This window comes from Carassius carassius, chromosome 6 (genome assembly GCF_963082965.1).
Source record: "Carassius carassius chromosome 6, fCarCar2.1, whole genome shotgun sequence".
NCBI lineage: Eukaryota > Metazoa > Chordata > Actinopteri > Cypriniformes > Cyprinidae > Carassius > Carassius carassius.
In genome coordinates this window covers 37,624,172-37,645,805 of record NC_081760.1, presented here as the reverse complement: position 1 = coordinate 37,645,805, position 21,634 = coordinate 37,624,172, and the positions used below count along the sequence as shown (strand labels likewise).

At 35.9% G+C, this 21,634-nt stretch overlaps 1 protein-coding gene across 1 annotated transcript; it reads left to right on the top strand.

Moving 5' to 3' along the window:
- The first annotated feature begins 17,426 nt into the window (after positions 1-17,426).
- On the top strand, positions 17,427-20,849 carry LOC132142856 (CD209 antigen-like). The gene is made up of 5 exons (XM_059553039.1): positions 17,427-17,670; positions 18,034-18,327; positions 20,203-20,324; positions 20,392-20,495; positions 20,632-20,849. The coding sequence occupies exons 1-5, from the start codon at positions 17,571-17,573 to the stop codon at positions 20,777-20,779; spliced, it is 768 nt and encodes a 255-aa protein (XP_059409022.1). The 5' UTR covers positions 17,427-17,570; the 3' UTR covers positions 20,780-20,849.
- Positions 20,850-21,634: the final 785 nt, after the last annotated feature.

Genomic DNA, 21,634 nt, shown 5'->3' with positions numbered 1-21,634 from the left:
AAGGACTGTAGCATGAATAATTTTGTCACCACTGTTGAGGATCATATGATAAGTGCTCATGTCTAAAATCCAGAGCCTGTATATATTTCCCCCAATATTTAAGAATTGCAATAATATTTGTTTAATAGGACTTTTTTGTAGTTCAGAAATAGCTGTACATCATGTAACAAACCAAAGAGAGACACCCTCATGGTGTTCATTAAATGTTTTAGATAAAAAAGAGCAATTTAATTTAGCAATTCAGCAATGTGTTAATGTTTACTATGTAACACAACCGCAAGTGCTTAAAAGCAAATTACTTTGTATTATTAAAAGGGTCAAGAGCCCAACTAAATCAAACACTGATCTCCATGATGGTCGCATCATTTTAAACAATAAATCATCCGATCCTCTGTAATTTTCAATAACAGCAGGTGTTTATCACTACTGCACAGTCATCATTTAATTAGTCACTTAATTATCTCACTAACTTTAACTCTTTGGGGACTTGGGATTTAACTTGAGACTAGTTTGTGACTTGAAAGGAATGACTTGGTTCCTCCTCTGGTGAAATCAGCTGCTGAGTTCATGGGTGGAACAAAAATATGGCAGGACTTTTACTTTCTGACCCCTGGACTTGACACCTCTGTGAATGAAACATTAGATGTTTGGTGTTCATCACAGTGAGTTTAGGTCTAATTTTTTGTTCTTCTGCTTGTCTTCAGCATATTGAAGGTCAAGTCAAGTCAAGTCACCTTTATATTTATATAGCGCTTTAAACAAAATACATTGCATCAAAGCAACTGAACAACATTCATTCGGAAAACAGTGTCAATAAATGCAAAAATGATAGTTAAAGGCAGTTCATCATTGAATTCAGTGATGTCATCTCTGTTCAGTTTAATCTACTTTTGATTAGTTCAGTTTGTATAATTTTATATTTTGTTTATTTTTTCATGTTTATTGTGATTTCTATACTCAACTGTTGTTTATTTGAGCAAGATTGAATCTTTCTAAGAGTTTCTTGATTATATTTTATTTTATTCCCAACATGCTTTTGTATGTCACTTCCTGATTTGTCATCCACATGAAGAGATGGAACAATGTAATTAATCCTAGGCAAAATTAAAAAGGTGTTTTTTTGTATAATCGTAAATCATCTAATCAAGAATCTTCCAAGATATAATCCTCTCTTAGCACACAAACAGGCAAAAGTGGTATGTGGATGTATTTTCTGTTTATTTACGAGTTTAATGTGACGTGTGTTTTACATGTAACTGAATGTGTGACTGGTATTTGTTGTATATTTTGTCCTTTTTACTCAGTTCTACGGTGTTGATGTTGATGTCGCTGTCTATGTTTGGCGTCTATATCGATGAGTGCATTAAACATCTGTGAAAAAAGGAACCTCAGCCTTCGCATTGTGACTAAGGGAGGCATAAAGTTTTTAGACCTGCTCAGATTTCGTTATTCCGTTGGACCGATCGGAATTAAGAGCAAAGGTCTGTTTAAATGCCGACGGGAGCTGCGTTTGAATTACAAACGTTTTTTTTCCTAGTTCTAGTGATGTTCACACTTGCGTGATGCCTTTTGAAAACCTTAGGCCGGTGACACACTGGCATATTGCACCTGTCAAACATAGTTTTTTTTGCCGTCAATACTGTTGATGGTGTCCTTTATCAGTAGGCTTTATATTTATGCTCAACATGAAGTATAGATATTGTCGTCGTGAAGACAAGATCTTGGTCTGTCTATGTCACCTACAGCAGCAGCAGCGCGTCAGCGCCGCGTCAGGCACGATTCTGGTGTGTAAAGACAGAAAACGCGAAGCAGCCGTCACGCAACTGACACGCAGCAGAAACGCCACGATCACGCCACGCAGCCAGTGTGTCACCGGCCTTAGAATCAGCTGCAGGGCGGGATTTGCGCTGAACGTGGAGACTTCCACCACTTACAGTTTTTCCCAATTGCTAAAACACTAAACCCTATTGTCTGAACCAAATGCTCAGTTGCCTGAACCCACTGATTGAATCAATCACTCTTTTGGCAAAACCATAAGCACTTTTCACCTGTTTAGACACAACTTGCCAACACATTTTCATTGTGATGCACCCGTGCTGTATAATGGTGAGCACAGGTGACAAAAGTCAAACACAAATAAAGCACAGATGTCACCATTTGAACACAACAACTCAAAATTGATCACACTTGTGGCTAATGATGTGAGGGAACATATACAGTGAACCAGTTCAGAGAGCACTGGTTTGTGAGGCCCTACAATGGATAGAAATCTGAGAGGAAGAGTTCGTGTGAGAGGAGGTCGAGGTGGTCGAGGTGGTCAGCGAAGACAAAGAACAGTAATATCTGATGAATTCAGAGCTACTGTGATTGACCATGTTCTTGTCCATGGTATGAGCATATGGGAGGCTGGACAAAGGTTACAACCAAACATCAGTAGATTCACGGTGTTCACCATAATCCGAAGATTTAGAGAACAGTTAATTACCTTTTTTTGACATTATAGAACAGTATGTAAATGTTGACAGCAATTACTGTATGACATACTATATATTGTACCACAGTATACTGTAAGTAAATCTGTTTCAGTACATCACTGTACCAATATACTGTAATATTGTAATGGAGGGTTGGTCTAACTGTTTGTATGCCTAGTATTCCATGTACATTTTTTGTAACTCCATGTTCTCTTTTTGTAGAATTGAAAGACTGTCACATGGGGGTGGGAGGACAGGTGTGTTCTCCCCACACAAAGAGACCCTAATTGTTGATATGGTCCGTGAGAACAATGCCATTAAACTGAGTGAAATTCAGCAGAAGATCATTGAGCACCATGTACATTTTGAGGGTATCAACAGTGTCAGCCTCTCTGCTGTTGATCGTGTCCTCAATCGCAGCAGACTGCGCATGAAACAGCTATACAGAGTACCCTTTGCCAGGGGTTTTTTCCCCCGTTGCCTGGCCAGACAAAATGTGGCCTGTGATGTGGATGAAGTGCTGTGGCCTGACCCAGTAAGGAGACATGATGCTGTGGCTGAGTAATGCACTTGTTTGTATATTTTTGTACTTTATTTTTACATGGGGTTACTGTACACAAGTGGCAAACGCATAAGATTTCTGTTTTGTCTTTTTGTACAAGTGCTAAATGCACAGTTTTTTTTTGTTTTGCAACATGCGTTTAGCCTACAGTGAACAATAAACATTCATTTCTCCAGCTTCATGTCCTGAGCATTGTGTTTTCTATTTTTCTACGTAGTGTTTAGTGACTGTTCAGTAGTGTCTTTCATTTTGATTGACTCGGGGCACGATTTGACAACATAGTTCAGTTTTGAGCACAGATTGAACTGTTTTGAGGTGAAAGATGGGTTTACAAGAAGAGTCTGAGGTTTTGTGAATGTAGCTTGAAAATTGGGTTTTGTGTTCACAGTTTAGAGAAAAGAAGAGCAGCTTTCAAGAAATTTGTCTTAACAATCGAGAAAAACTGTAATATGTTCGTTTGGAAACACGAAAATGTACCTGTGTTCCACACACAAAATATTGCATTCGGTCATTTGGTACACACGTGCACCTTACCGAAAGCCCTGTACCGAAACGGTCCGGTACGAATACGCGTACCGTTACACCCCTAATATATATATATATATTTGTGCAAGAACAAAAGCACCAAAAAGACTTCCTTTTCCATCAGTTGCTGCACATGGCTGTAGGCTTCAACTCTGAGAGTCTGAGAGAGAGAGAGAGATTAAGTGAGTGAGAGAGAGAGAGAGAGAGAGAGAGAGTGCGTGAGTGAGTGAGTGAGTGAGTGAGTGAGTGAGTGAGTGACAGAGAGTGAGACAGAGAGAGTGTGTGAATGAGTGGTTGAGTGAGTGAGTGAGTGAGAGAGAGAGAGTGATTGCTTGAGTTAGTGAGTGAGAGAGAGAGAAAGAGAGAGTGAGTGAGTGAGTGAGAGAGAGAGAGAGAGAGAGAGAGAGAGAGAATTAAATAAGAAACATTTGTTTAACATGTCAACTGAAATGCAATCTCTGATTTAAAGCTGAAGTAGGTAACTTTTGTAAAAATTTATTTGTGAAACCTGTCATAATGTCCTGACAGTAGAATATGAGACAGATAATCTGTGAAAAAATCAAGCTCCTCTGGCTCCTCCCAGTGGTCCTATTGCCATTTGCAGAAATTCACCGCTCCCGGTAAGAAACAACCAATCAGAGCTGCGGTCCGTAACTTTTTTTGTGTTCAAGATTTACAAATTGTATATAATAAGCGAGTATTCGGACTATTTTACATTGCTTCGGGGGTACCGTGGGGGAGTAACCCGGTACCTTTGTGATTCTTCATAGACATAAACAGAGAGAAGTAGTTCTGGCTACAATGTTCTTCAGCAAGACACAAGCAGTTCTGTTTATTAACCGCTAGAGCGTCAAAAGTTACGGACTGCTGCTTTAACACTTGTTTTAACATGTTTTTGAGATTTTTCACATTAGGCTCCCAAACTCTGGAATAGCCTTCCTGATAATGTTCAGGGGTTCAGACACACTCTCTCTTTTTAAATCTAGATTAAAAACGCATCTCTTTCAACAAGCATTCGAATAATGTATCTCTTAAATTGTGAGTGTAGTTGCATCTGATCAAATGTGCATTCTTATTCTTTAGCTTGGGTTAAACTAATTTTACTTTGTTGGATCAGCAGCTATGCTAATGATGTCTCTGTTTGTTTCTATATTTTGCCACGGGATTTACATCGCGTGGTAACGGATTTACACAAGCTCCAGTCTGGATCCAGAACACCTGAGAAGAGATGATGCAGACCCTCAGAGGACCCCAGATGATGCTAACCCTGAATCAACAAACAGAACTAACAAATATTTCTACAAGTGTGACTGCATCATATAATAATTGCTGTTAATAATGTTCATCGTCTGGCTGATTACGTCTTGTATTATTTTTTCTGAAAAATCCTGTCATATGCGCACAAACTGACAGTCACCACTGATAAGCTACTACTAAATATTGTAAAAAACGTAATTTTCTGTATATTTGCTTTGTAATGATTTGTATCGTAAAAAGCGCTATACAATTAAACTTAAATTGAACTGAAATGTTGGAGTTATAGAGAGAGAAAGTAAAATAGAATGTTCATGTTACTGACGTCTAATTCCAAACTCCAAATGTGTAATAAATATATAATACTAAATTAATGTGCTGGCTAGATTTACTTATTATAAAACGAAACAAGGATTCATTAAATCATGGCCTCGAATTAAGAACCCACTGTGCAAAGTTACGTCCAGTGGACGTCTTTTTATGTCTTTGCAGACGTTGAAAAGACGTCCACTGAGGAGCCAGAATGAAAGTTTTTATGACGTCTTTTTTTGACGTCTTCTGTACGTCCGATTTAGACGTTCACAGAACCTCCTTAAAGGTTAAAAACTAGTTCAAAAGTGGTCTGTCGAAATATCATTTAAGATCATTTAAGGTTCATTTAGACATAATTTATACTGTTTCTGGCCCAAATCAACACTCTCAGGATGCATTAGATTTAGATGTTATTTCAATGTAATTTCCAGACACTGTGTTTGTCCTAAAATCAATAAAATAAAATAATCTTCATGAAATAATGAAATAACTGATGATTGACAACAAAACAACACTTATTTCATGACCTCAGATACTTGTAATGTGATGACTTTATCATCACCAACAAAGAGCTGATAATACCTGAGCTCTCTTAAATTTGTCTTTCTTTGCTACAACAACAGTGTTTCACAAACACATAGTTATAACAGCCAGAGACAAGCTAGCACAAGAAGAATGAGGACCAAGATCCCAACTAAACCAAACACTGTCCATCACAATGGTGACTTCAAATGAATCAAATATCAACATTTAAACCTCTGTTAATTCTCAATAAGAGCTTCTCTACACTGTAAAAAGTGATTCTCTATATTTATTCAATAAAATTGTGTCAAAAATTTACAAGCAATATTATTAATTAAATTAAACACATTTTAATTAAGTAGAAATAATCATTCAAAATGAGTAGAATAACATGAAAAAATTAAGTAAATTTTACACAAAAATATTGATTTCATTGGACAAAAAAACACTATGCTAAAGAATACTATGTTATGCATGCCAGGCCAGTAGTTGGCGATCATGAAACACCTTCGAAAACATTATATGCATGCACATGACATCAGCCTTTTTACAAATTCACATTTTTGTTGCTTACATAGATATGATAAAGGCATCATGTTCAAAAGGCTGTGTTTTAAGGCCCCCAAAACAGAGTTATTGAAGACACCTAAAGTTCACAAACAGAATCACTGAAGGAAAAAAATAAATAATTTGCTTACAATTGTAGTGGTCAGTGTTTGCTTTAGTTGGACTCTTGACCCTTAAATTTTTAACAGATTTTTATTGGTTGCTAGTTGTGACACAGCAGCTAGATAAGCCAAGAAGGAAATGAGATCAGATGGTGTTATTTGTTTTTGCATCATCATTTGAGACACCCTTCGCTGCAGACTGTAGCGTGGTGACGTCACGTACGTACGAGCTAATAGTACTAATAGAGCAGATGGTAAAACGTGTGTTGTTCACAATTTGATGCAATCGATCCGGTCCGAATCTGCCTTTTTCCCCCTACCTTTTCAAATTTCAAATCACATCAGAAAAACATTTATTTTAAATAAAAACGAAGGAAATAATCAAACAGTTTTGAGGGAGGGCTTCATTGTCCTAATATGCTGGCACCCATTTAATAATTTGAATTAAAATGATAATTTACACTCATTATTGCATACTGTTTTATAATGTACTACAATACTGAGGTACATTTAAAAAGACTACAGTTTTCATTGTTAGGCAAGTTTATGTTAAGAATGTTAAGTTATAGAAATGCATTGGATCTTTAAGTCAAGTTGCTGTTTTCATATTTCTGTATTATTTTTCAGTCAATATTAAATTACGGAAAGAACTGAGTTTCAATTTGTTTGTAGTGTTTTCTTGTAGGCTTAATAGGTTTTCAAAGTAACTTGAAAGTAAAGTAATTAGTAATCTGATTACTGTTTACATGCAGTAATCCGTAATGTAATCAAATTACAATTTTAGAGCAGTAATTAGTAATTTGTAGTGGATTACTTTTTTTGAGTAACTTACCCAACACTGTCCATCACTGATAAAACAATAAGTCAAGCAGTAGCCCTCAAATTCTTTGAATGGATAAAACCCACACAGGACTCTCCTCCTGCGATTCCTCACACACAGGTGGACAGTCTTTAAATATCTCACTGCACCGGAGGCACTGGGTCAGAGAACATGACGCCCGGGAACTCAGGTTGTATTGTTCAGACATTGCACTCCAGTTCACGACACCTAATTTACATAAAAGAACAAACAATACTAAAGCAAAATTAAATCATTTTGAAGAAAGGCAGAAGAGCCATACAAGGAAAATATTTTACATGTATTTTTAAATATATTATAGCATGGTGTTAGAAAAAGTGTTATTTGCTTTGTCTGTAAACTACCTAAGAGATTAAATTATAACCAGCATTAACATCAACTAAATTAATAAATTTTCTCAAGTCAAAATTTAGGTTGGCTTGGCTTGAGAAAGCATGGTCTGAAAGTTTGAAGTTTTTTTCAATTTGAAAATTTTACAGTTGAGGGCTATACAGTCTGTCAGAGAGAGAAAAACAGATAATTACAGTTCTCACATGACTCAATTACAGCCACATGAAGTGGGTCTCTTCTCTGAATTTCTTCTCACTGACAATGTCCCCAAAAAGTCATATTAAGACATATGAAGGTCAGTTTAAGAGGTAACACTTTACAATAAGGTGTCATTGGTAAACACTAGTTAAAGGGGTGGTTCGGGATTTTTGACATCGGACCTCATTTTTAAGTCAGCCTGGTTGTTATTCATCAGTGGAGACATTTTTTTTAAAAAATGATCCAGTCTTTATATAGCCGATGCTAGGCTAGCGCGAGTCAATGGGTATATGTTAGCCAGCCATTAAAAACCGTTTTACCCACTCCACAGTGCACCAAACGCAAATCAATTATAACACTAGACTATCGATGCAAATGTCCGTTGATAGAATAATGTTAGAAATCAAACTTACCTTTCATCACATTGCATTAGTTATAATTTGTTCCCTGTAATCATAAGTCTTGTCGACAGCAGCAGCGGAGTGATATTGATTACCTAGGCAACCGAGTGAGCCGGTCCACACATGACGCAAGTGTATTTACCTGCCGCTGGCACACTGATCATTACTAACCGGAGCAAAGTAAAATTCCGCAGCGGCTGAGAAACTAGTTCCTTTAGGATCATTGAGATGAAAGGTAAGTTTGATTTCTAACATTATTCTCTCAACGGACATTTGCATCGATAGTCTAGTGTTATAATTGATTTGCGTTTGGTGCACTGTGGAGTGGGTAAAACGGTTTTTAATGGCTGGCTAACATATACCCATTGACTCGCGCTAGCCTAGCATCGGCTATCTATCCAAATATAAAGACTGGATAATTTTTTTTTAAAAATGTCTCCACTGATGAATAACAACCAGGCTAACCTAAAAATGAGGTCCGATGTCAAAAATCCCGAACCACCCCTTTAATGTATTAATTAACATGAACTAACAATGAACAATACATGTGTTACAGTATCTATTAATCTTTGATAATGTTAACGAAAAAGATTACAAATATGATTTTTTTTTGCAATGCATGCAACTATCAATCCTTATGAAAGGAAATATATATTTACCAACATATTTCTTAAAATATATTGTGATCTATTGTAATATATTATTTTCCCTTTTTATTTTCTAATATATTATATATTTTAATACATTGAATAATATATTGATGATACATATATCATATAATATATTGCAAAATATACAAATGATTGCCGCTTTCAATATATTGCAATATATTGGAAAAATAAATATTAAATCCCATATATAAGAATATATGCCTAATATATTACATGATATTTTCCAATATACTGCAATATATTTTTGTTTCATAAGGGAATGGCTTTACTAACATTAATAAAGTATTTCTGCTCTATTTTAAGACATCTTTAATGGTTCATTTTAGGCTAAATAAGACTTTGAAAGACCAGCATTTGAATACTATATCATAAAACATGTCATAAGTGTTTGAAATCGCACACATTTGCAATGACACTCTCTATGATTATGACCAATAATCATATGACCATTATATATGACCATTCTTACAATTAAAAGCAATTTAAATGCAATTTTTTAAGAAAACAAAAGTAATATCTCATATCCACCATACCTTACGAACATCCGGAAGTGAATGAACCTGGATATGCGCATTAATGACAGTCAGTACGGCGCGTACGGCGCACAATCGTATTTACGGTAAATACATATACGTTACTGCGCATTCGCGTTAAACACATGTCACGTACATACGTGACGTCGCCGCGCTACAGTCTGCAGCGAGGAGTACTTGCATCATTTGGTCTGAGTTGGGTGTGTCTTATCAATAATAGGTGTCCTGTGGTTGTACAACATAAGTTTAGATGTTTTAAGCATTATCCGAGAAATTCTTAGAAGCACCTCTGATCAAAACCTTGTTAAAAAAGAAAAGTGTGTTCATTTAGGCACACAGACATCAAGAATCAGCCTGAGAACCTCAACAATGGTGACAATCAAAAAGCATGTTACACTTCATTCTGGGTGCCACAAATCAAAACTCATTTATGGCTCCCATCATGCTTTGCGGCATGAATAAATTATGAGCAACAATTCTATAGTAGCTTGTTTTGTGATTCTTACAGTTCGTCTGGATATGCTGTTTGTCACCATTCTTGAGATTCATACGCTGGTACTTGATGTCACTGTCTGCCAAAAGAAAGCTCCCCTCTCTCAATCAGAATTCTTAAACTCTGGATTACACTGAAAACTCCAGGCCTTTTATTGTTGAACCACCGAGCTGCTGTAATGAATGTTAATGTAACTCAGAGATCAGGCTCTGAATGAGTTCAGATATTCAGGTAAAACATCGATTATGTAAAAGCATAACCAACACTACCTTATCATTTTTTTTTTCTTAGCTTGGCTAGCTGTTATAACTGAGTTACAATAGCAATGCAAAATGATATATTAAAACATCAAGGGTCAAGAGCACAACTACAGCAAACACTGACCACTATAATGGTAACCAATAATTTACCCTTTGATTCTGTTTGTGAACTTTAGGTATCTTCAATAACACTGTTTTGGGGGCCTTACAACCTTTTGAACATGATGCCTTTATCATATCTATGTAAGCAACAAAAATGTGAATTTGTAAAAAAGCTGATGTCATGTGCATGCATATAATGTTTTTGAAGGGTGTTTCATGATCGCCAACTACTGGCCTGGCATGCATTACATAATATTCTTTAGCATAGTGGTTTTTTTTTTTTTTTTTGTCCAATGAAATCAATATTTTTGTGTAAATTTTACATAATTTTTTCATGTTATTCTACTCATTTTGAATGATTATTTCTACTTAATAAAAATGTGTTAAATTTAATTAGTAATATTGCTTGTACATTTTTGACACACTTTTATTGAATAAATAAAGAGAAGCACTTTTTACAGTGTAGATGTCTGACAGAAATAAATCAATCTAATGATTCCATGTTTGTGGAGATGTTTGATCTTCCTCTGCTGAGATCTTCAGAGATTTAATGTCTTTGATTTGCAGTTGATTTTACCACATGCTCAATCATCAGTTATTCCATTATTTCATGAAGATTATTTTATTTTCTTGATTTTAGGACAAACACAGTGTCTGGAAATTACATTGAAATAACATGAGTCTAAATCAAATGCATCCTGAGAGTGTTGATTTGGTCCCGAAACATTATAAATTATGTCTAAATGAACCTTAAATGATGTTGAAATATTTCCTCTGACCAATTTTGAACTAGTTTTGAACCTTGTAAGGAGGTTCTGTAAACGTCTAAATCGGACATACAGAAGACGTCAAAAAAAGACGTCATAAAAACTTTCATTCTGGCTCCTCAGTGGACGTTTTTTCAACGTCTGCAAAGACATAAAAAGACGTCCAAAAGATGTCAACTGGACATAACTTTGCCCAGTGGGAACGTTGTAGTAATTAATACATCTTGAATATGAATTCTAAATTCATGGGAATTAGTTATTAATTCATAATTAGCAGCTCTCACTTTGGCTATGTAAACTTTGCTTAGTTTAAACATAATATAATAAAAGTTAAACTTTTATTATAGTACCGATATTAATTTAATATCGGTACTCACAGTCAGATTGTCCATGTTGTGCATCTCAAATGAGTGTTTTCGGTGATCCAGTTCGGTAGGTGGCGCTGTCAGAAAAAACTAGGGTCCTATAACCAGGGTCCTATAGGCGGGGTCCTAAAACCCGCTGCCTCCGATTGTGCAGGAATACCCTTCTCCAGCAGCTATATCCTCCCAACTTTTTTCTCTGGCATTCCTGTCGTGGTAAGTTGATGATGACACATCGAAAAGGCTGACATGTTGCTGCCATGACTCCACAAGTTTTCCCTCCATCACTTCAGTCCACACTACACGGTGTGTCGCCATGGTTTCGTTTATGATTCCGTGCATGCGCAGTAAGGGGAAACACAGAAAATCGGTTCGTAGCCCTGCTTCAATAGTGCGATACCTCACGAGAGGCGACCAAAATTTCTGACATGTCAGAAATCCATCTGACCAACCGATTGCCGGTCGGGAGAGGTTAATCGCCTCTCGTTTCCCCTTGTACACTACACGACAAACGATGCACGAACATGCTGAAAATCGGATGAAAATCACACAGTGTATGCCCGGCTTTAAAGGAGCATTGCGTAGGTTCTGAAATTTCTAACCGTTACTGACACCAGTGGCCGTTAGAGGAACTGCAGCCAATCTTATGCTTGTTCTCAGTGCGCACGCTCTTTTTTTTTGTTTTTTACTTACGAGGATTGTCCGTGGGTGTCTGAATTGTGCTGGAGGCTGGTCGCTTCTTTCCATCCGCAGAGTCCATTTGAAAACACTATTGCCGCTGCTTACTATAATGGCTGGCGTGCCGTATGGTTGTAAGCCCAAGTAGACGAGAACGTCACATTTTGTGAATTTTCGCGCCAATTCGGGCCCGAATCCTCCACAGACAATTGAGCCTACAGGCTGATAGAGGCAGCCGTGGTGGACAGTCGAGGTGTCATTCTTTTTTTTACATCATGGTTGGCTCATACATGTACAAATGAAAACTCTATCTTAAAGATTTGTTTAAGTAAAAACCTCCACATAGCTCCTATAAAGAGATGGGTCTTTAATCTTAAACTGCAAGAGTGTGTCTGCCTCCCGAACAATGTTAGGTAGGTTATTCTAGAGTTTAGGCACCAAATATGAAAAGGATCTGCTGCACACAGATGATTTTGATACTCTAGGTATTATCAAATTGCCTGAGTTTTGAGAACGCAGCAGATGTGGAGTATTATCTATGCTAAGAGGGATGATGTAGGGGGAGAGTGCCTCTTTCTTTTTCCATTGTACTGTATTTTTGCCTCTGTTTTTGTGTAGCTAGGGAGGTGAGGGAAGTTGGCTGTATTTCTTTTCTTTTCTGAAGTGAGTTAGAGCTCTTTCTTACGTTAGTGGACTTTTGTTTGTTATTTTAGGCCTTGCCCTGCCCTGAGCTTTTTCTCCCATTTATATTGTATTCTTTTCTGTCTTGTAAATAAAATTATTTTTGTATATATATCAACGTGTCTCCTCTTTACTCTGGGAAAGAGGATTGAAGTGTGTTTTCTCCTATCGTTGCCTCTTTACCTTTTTTATCATTTTGTTACTTCCCCTTCTGACCCCTAGACACTGAGGGGATCGTAACAAATGAAATCAATATTTTTGTGTAAATTTTACTTAATTTTTTCATGTTATTCTACTCATTTTGAATGGTTGCTTGTAAGCATCTAATTTGATTATTTCTAATGTGTTCAATTTAATTAATAATATTGGATGCACATTTGAAACAATTTTATTGAGTAAATAAACTGAATCATTTTTTTAAAGTGTATGATGGACTGGCCATCCATCCAGGATGTTTCCCTGCCTGGGACAGGCTCCTGTAACCCCATAGGACAAGCAGTTTGGAAAATGAAACAGACAAACAAATAGGCTATGTTTAATAATCATTGATACATTTTCAAAGTTATTATGCCTAACATTATTATCACTTTACAAAATCAATTTATACTAGACTGGACTTGTAGAGTGCATAACATAGCCAAGGCCTGTACTGTATGATCACTCCACAGGTCCGGATTGGCCATCAGGAGCATCTCGCTGATGAACAGCTTCTGTAGTGTACTATGCAGATTCTGTAGTGTGTTTCCCAATGGATTAGTTCTTAAGAAGGTTTTTTGTGTCCAAGGTTACATTTTTTTTTTTCATATTTAACGTGTTTCCAAAAATAATAATAATTAATTAATCATTCATGATGCACTTATTTCCTTAAGTCTGTTCATGAAGTGCTGAAATGTCAAACACTCACAAGTGTAACTTCATTATGCCTTTTGAACATAATGTTAAAAGTGCTTGTCACCTGATGACAAGATGTTTAAAATGTACCCATAAATATCAATATAGATATCTAAACACTGAAAGAAATACAGCTAGCAAGTATTCTTGCTCCATGAAGAATAGGATGTGGCCCAACATTTGGTTTAAACTTAAAAAGTTGATATTCACGCTTCAAGGCAGTGACGAGTACATGTGGTACAGCTTAGACACAACCTTAAGCAATGCCCTTGAATGGTGGTTAAATGGCAACATTGTGACAACACAGAAACAACCTTCATGACACAATGTAGAACCATCATCCTTTTAGCATGGTTGGTACAGCATTTTTAAAAGGTTGGCTACTTTGAGGCAATGTTCCATGTTTGCATTTATGCATTTGTTTTTAAAAATATAGTTTTTTTTAATATATGAGAGTGACTGAGTGAGTGAGTGAGTGAGTGAGTGAGTACTGTACCCAGATAGCAACATTGTGTCGGCCCAGATCCGGCCCACATCTGGCACCCATGGAAAGATGATCTGGCCCACATGTAGCGTGGAATGATGGCACTTGGGCGGACCGCTCCTGTTTGCCAGAACTGAGCCACAAGCAGGCCATAGCAATGCCATATGTCAGCCAAGAGTAAAGAAATTAACCAGAACTGGACCTTATCTGAGCCACAAAATCTGTGTGTATTAAATATGAAATAATTTCAGCCTTAATAAGCCTGTTAACAAGCAGAATCACTGAAGGAAAGAATAGAACAGAAAAACAGAAGAGCAGAAACACAAGAACTACAACTGACTTCAGCCACAACCGTAGATGAAATCAACTGAAGATAAAAGAAGACATGAAATCTCTCAAGATCTCAGCATAGGAGGATTAAACAACTCCACAAACAGCTTTACCAGCTTCTCTTATTACTAACCAGATTGACTTTATTTATGTTAGACATCTACAAAAGTTTTTTTTATTGAGAATTAACAGAGGTTTAACTCTAATGTGTTTCACCATAACAGTGATTAGTGTTTCCATTAGTTGGGCTCTTAATTGGGCTCTTATTATATAGTTTGTTTTTTTTGGCTGCTGTGACGGGTGTGTTTGTTAAACACATTTGCAGCTTCAAAGAAAGCTAGAGTGACATGATATCAAGTGTCGGTTGTTATCTGTTGATGGTTTTTTAATCATCATGCAGTACACTGGTTCATTGATGTTTTTTTTTTAATCAAACAATTATGTTGTTCCAGTAATACATTCATATTACAAACCCTGTGTTTCTGCAGCATGAGATCCAGCAGTATTAAAGCAATCAGTTAAGATCTTTTAAAAAACTTAACCTATGCTGACACACACAGATATAAACAATCAACACATGAATCTCAATAATGGTTACAATCAAAAATATTTAGATAAACTGATCAATTCAGAACTTCATTGAAAAGCTACTGTCACAACAAAAACAACAGCAAAATATAAGCAAACATTTAGAATTAAACAAAATAATAGGACAATTCAGCTGCATAATTTATTCATGTTGCAATGCATGCTGGGAGCTTTGTACTATGCTAATACCCAGCATGCATTGCAGCAAGGTACATTTGATTGTCACCATTGTTGAGATTCATGTGCTGATTGTTGATGTCTGTGTGTGGCATCATATATTAAATTTTTTATAATCGTTAAAAACTTCCAATTGATTGTTGTAATATTTCTTGACCTCATGCTGGAGAAACACATGGTTTGTGATGTGAATATATTAATGAAATAATTGTTAGATTAAAAAAAAATTAACAAATCAGCATGTTTCATGAGGATTATAAAATCATCAACAGATAGCTGCCATCACCTGACCTCAATTCTCTTTAGCTTTCTTTGATACCGCAAATGCATTTAACAAACACACCATCAAAGCAGCCAAAAAAGACTAAAGATAAAATAAGAGTTAAGAGTGCAACTAATGGAAACACTAATCACTGTTATGGTGACACACATTAGAGTTAAACCTTTCTTAATTCTCAATAAAACTTTTGTAGATGTCTAACAGAAAAAAAGTCAGTCTGGTTAGTAATAAGTGAAGCTGTTAATGCAGTTTGTGGAGTTGTTTAATCCTCCTCTGGTGAGATCTCCAGAGATTTAATGTCTTCTTTTATCTTCAATTGATTTCATCTACGGTTGTGGCTGAATTCAGTTGTAGTTCTTGTGTTTCTGCTTATATCTTTCTCTGTTCTTTTCTTTACTTCAGTGATTCTGCTTGTTAACAGGCTTATTAAGGCTGAAATTCATATTTAATATATAAACAGATTTTGTGGCTCAGATAAGGTCCAGTTCTGGTTAATTTCTTTACTCTTGGTTGACATGTGGCATTGCTATGGCCTGCTTGTGGCTCAAATCTGGCAAACAGGAGCGGTCCGCCCAAGTGCCATCATTCCACGCTGCATGTGGGCCAGATCATCTTTCCACGGATGCCAGATGTGGGCCAGATCTGGGCCGACACAATGTTGCTATGTGGGGTATCTGCTCAGGACCTGAAACTGCTTGTATGTAATTCAGGTTTTGGGACAGTATTTTTATTTCATAATTTCTGGTGAAGGTTCCTTTCAACAAAACTAATTTCATAAAATATTAATAACTCATTATATTCCTAGAATAAATAACTGGCATCATGTTTTGCACATTTTAACCGAAATTGTTTATTGGGTTATTTTGTGATTTTTTTACATGTATTTTCATTCAACTATAGTGATTCTCACATGTGGCAAGCAAAATTCTTAAAAAAATAAAATGTATGTAAATCTGAATTCCTCATCTGATCAATCTAAAGGATTTGTGAGGTATCAGAGAGCTTCTAGGGCCTCTTACTGTATGATCAGTCTAAAGTGCCCAGATCACCCTTATTCACTCTTTTATTCTGGTGTTGAGTGTCTGTGAAACTGCTTTTGAATTGAATTGATTTCTGTTTGAATAAAATGTTCAATTACTAATATTGCTGGAGTAAACTTCCCATATTTGTTTTCATTTCACACTTCATTTTTGTGTATCTGCTTTATTGCTCTGTTTCCTTCAGTTCAGCAGGAAGCAGCAGAGAGCAGAGAGGAAGAGGAACAGCAGCCAGCATTTTATTTTGCCAATTTATGGATTTATTTTATTATTATTTTTTATCTTAAAAATAAACAAAATAAATGGATAGCAAAGTATTTTCATAATTGACCATTAACGAATAAAACCTACAGATTATTCTACACTGATTACGAATTAGAAGTTCAAAATGAAGATTCATAAAGAAAAAATTCTGAGGATTTCGATATAAGCCAAGTGGAGAATGGTTTTCCTTTGCTAAAGTAAGGAGACTCTGCTCCTGTAAAAAAGGTCAGTTCTCGTGAGACTAGGATATTCTCACCAGACCTTACAAGCTTCCAGGAAATCATGGGATCTGATGACCTTCTGCCATTCAGATCTCGACTACAAGTTATTTATTTATACCATCTAAGTTAAAATGGCAGAACAGGGACACCTACTGACAAAATATAATTATGAATATCCTCTCTCACTCTCTGGCGTTTAATAGCCGTAAACAGGAAGTCATCAACCCACAATCTCTATTTTCTACCATCATCCTCTCTGTCTCACAGAGTTGCAGATTAAAAAAATATTAATTTTCATATAAATTCCAGTTCCAGTCCCAGTTTAGGCCTGTTTCAGGGTGTTTGAGTTATCTTTGATGGTCACAGATTCCTCTTGTTGTATATTGTAGATGCTCACATGATCACAGGAAAACTACATATTCTTTGACAACATAAGGTTGAATATGCAATATATATTCAATAATACAGTGATATAAGTTTACATAGAGTTTTAAAATGATAATGAAAGTCTAGATTTTTCTGAGTCTAAACTAATGAAACCACTTCCTGTGTAGGGTGTGCACTATTTAAAAACACAGTACACACCATAAAGATCACGTCTCATCTGTGCACACATACTGTACTCTACTGTAAGTAAGACAAAATAATGGAATCGGGGACCTTTTATGTATGTAGAAATATTAATAACAGATCTGGTCCTCGAACACAGAGCCGCTGCAAGGATGAAGGAAAAGCTCGCAAGCAAAGTAAGTAGAAAGTTTAGTCTGAGGCAAAGGTGGTGTCACAGATGTTATCGCTAATGATTGAGGGGATAAGAAATGTAAAAAATAAAAAATCAATCATTGTTTTCTTAGAAACTATTATTTTCAGTTTACGTGTTCAGTGTATATTCTTGTTTGCATATTTATTTTACCATATACAGTATGTTTTATGTTTAAGTCAATAATTCCAGATTGTTGTCTTTATAAAAGAACATGCTCTTTAAAAGCACCGCCATTTATCTGTCAACCAAGGTAGATTACTTACAGGTTGATTTGAGATGTTATTTCTAAAAATATTCAGTAAATGTTCATCTATTGATATTTGTGTGTTTTGGTCATGTTTGTCAGGAGGAAGTAGACGTTTGGTGTTGATCTCAGTGGGTCTCGGGCTCCTTTGTGTTCTTCTGCTGGTCTTCATCATACTACTCAACATCACCATCACAGCAGAGAGAGACCTGATAAAGAGTTACAAGAACACAGTTGAAGAGTTCAATCAAACCATCAACCACTTACAGGACAATCACACTGATTTAACACAGAAGAACCTGGTGCTGGAGACCAAAGTCAATGATCTCACTGCTGAGAAAGACCAGTTACGGAGCAACTTCAGTTCTTTGAATCAGAAGAAACTGGAGCTGGAAAGTCCGTACAAATTTAGTTTTGTGTTGCTTTGAAACTTTTCATTGTGTTTATTTATAGAGTTTACTATTATTATCATTATTATTATTATTATTATCATTCCCACTGCGCAAAGTTACGTCTCGTGGACGTCTTTTTATGTCTTTGCTGACGTTGAAAAGACGTCCACTGAGGAGCCAGAATTAAAGTTTTTAAGACGTCTGATTAAGACGTTCCCAGAACCTCCTTACAAGATTAAAAAACGAGTTCAAAAGTGGTCTGTGGACATATTTTCAACATCATTTAAGGTTCATTTAGGCATAACTTAAAGAAATGTGCCAATAAAAGAATTTTCACAGCAAGATGTTAACGCTTGACCTAAACGCTCTCTGTCAAAATAAGAGTGTTTTATAACACACAGTTACAACAGCCAGAGACAAGCTCACACAAGATGTATCTGGACCAAGATCCCAACTAAACCAAACACTGTCCACCACAATGGTGACTTCAAATGATACAAATATCAACATTTAAACCTCTGTTAATTCTCAATAAGAGCTTCTCTAGATGCCTAACAGAAATAAAGTCAATCTAATGAGTGAAGCTGGTGAAGCTGTTTATGGAGATGTTTGATCCTCCCCCACCTAGAAATTTTTCATGTTCTGGGAATGTTTTCAGCGGCTAGTTTTATTTTAGTTCCCAGAATGTTCTGCTAAAAGGTAGGATAACATTCTCTAAAAACATTCTAAAAATGTCTATTGATAACATTGTTAGAAAATTATTCTCTAACATTCTAATAAAGTTTCCCATAATACTAGATGTGGACTTATATTGCTCAGAAGTCAAATGTTGGTTGAAAGTGAATCCCCATCCTCTGTTTGGTGTCAAACTCTAACATAAATACTCCAAAGACAATATTACCAACTTCACATATTATAAACAAGGTTGATTTTCTTTCCGTCCTAAATGTAAAAAAGTCCTAATTGACATAAACAGAGATGTTTTTGGTTTATCAAAAATAATATAGATTGGGGGAAATCGGGTAACCAAACCACATATCTGATGATGTGTCATTCATCAGCAAGCAACCAGCATGACCCAACCACATCTTTTCTTTCTGTTTTTGCCATAATAAAGATCACCGCAGTTAAAAAACAACACTGACAAGGCAAGTGTCAAATTGCACAACTAAAGCCAACACTTACCACCATTATGGTGACATCAAACCAAACTATTACTTTTAAACAGACATCAACATCAACATCTAAACCTCTGCTTAAATCTTAATTCGAATATTAGGGAATAATGTTCTAATAATGTTATTAATAAACATTTTTAGAATGTTTTTAGAGAATGTTATCCTATCTTTTGAGAGAATGTTCTGGGAACAAAAATAAAACTACCCGCTAAAAACATTGTTAGAACAATCCATGGTAATGTTAGCTGGGATCCTCTGGTGAGATCTTCAGAGATTTGATTTGCAGTTGTATTTACCACATGCTCAATCATCAGTTATTTCATTATTTCATAAAGATTATTTTATTTTCTTGATTTTAGGACAAACACAGTGTCTTGAAATTACATTGAAATAACGAGTCTAAATCGAATGCATCCTGAGAGTGTTGATTTGGTCTAGAAACAGTATAAATTATGCCTAAATGAACCTTAAATGATGTTGAAAATATGTCCACTGACCACTTTTGAGCTAGGTTTTATCCTTGTAAGGAGGTTCTGTGAACATCTAAATCAGACATAGAGAACACATAAAAAAATAAGACGTCATAAAAACTTTCATTCTAGCTCCTCAGTGGACGTCTTTTCAATGTCTGCTAAGACATAAAAAGACGTCCACTGCACGTAACTTTGCACAGTGGGTTATTGTTGTTGTCTTTTCATTAGGAAATCTGTGTGGTTCAGTTTGTTTCTTCATGTCCACTGAGTCGAAGAGCTGGTCTGACAGCAGACAGTACTGCAGGGATCGTGGAGCTGATCTGGTCATTATCAACACTGAAGAAAAGCAGGTGAGTTTGTGTGAGTGTCTGTTAATGAATGAGAGCAATCACACTTATTCCTGTTTTATTCACACAGAGGTTCATATCTTCATTAGTCAGTGAGAGAGTTTGGATTGGTTTGTCTGACAGAGAGAACGAGGGCATTATGAAATGGGTGGATAATTCAACACTGAATCAAGGGTAAGTGATAAGCATTACTGTGTTCGATTGTCTTTTTGATTCTCATTATAAATATGAGGCCATCACAACCTTCGGAAAACAGGTGTTTTCATAATTTGTGCTCCTGAAAACTGAACCTTTAAAACATGTTGTTCAGGTTTTGGCTCAAAGGTGAGCCAAACAACGATGGAAATGAGGACTGTATTGAACTGAATTTTAATAGAGAGAAGCCGGGATGGTCACCACTGAACAGCTGGAATGATGATGTATGCTCTGAGACGAAAAAGGGGATTTGTGAGAAATAGGGTTCATCTCGTCTTATGGTTTTGCTTTTAATATCTAATATAATCCTTCTAATTGTAAACTCATAAGTTCTGATTGGAGTAATTGTTTTAAAATTTGTTAGAATAAAACATGGCAAAATGTAATCATTTACTTATTGCTATAATAATCTTTGCTTCTCATGATGTGAATTTGGGTGATCTGGGACACAAAACCTCTGATGTGTTCATGTTTTGCTCCATCACAAGCAGCTCTATATTAATATGATCTTAGCTTAGATGTTATCATGAGTCTCATTTGTTGATCTGAGACAATCACATGAGACAATCACAGTAAACTACAGAAATCTAAAGTGTCTAGATTACTCTGAATCACCTTCTTATTCTTATATTGAGTGTCTGTGAAACTGCTTTTTAGTTGAATTGATTTCTGTTTGAATAAAATGTTCAATTACTATTATTACTGGAGTAAACTTGGCATTTTTGTTTTCATTCAACACTGTAAAACCCGACAAGTTAACTTAACTCAAACCGTTTGAGTAAACAGATTGCCTTGATTTAAACCCTGTAAGTTTTGAAACTTTGCATTCAAGTAATTAAGGGATTAACTAAGTGCTGATTGAGAATTAGTGATGAACAGCTGCTGTTAACAAACAGAATCACTGAAGAAAAGAGAAACACAAGAACTACTACAACTGACTTCAGACACAGCCTTAGATGAAATCAACTGAAATAAAATACATGAAATCTCTCAAGATCTGATTAAACAACCCCACAAACAGCATCACCAGCTCCACTTATTAATAACCAGACTGACTTTATTTCTGTCAGACGTCTACAGAAGATCTTATTGAGAATGAACTAAGGTTTAGATGTTGA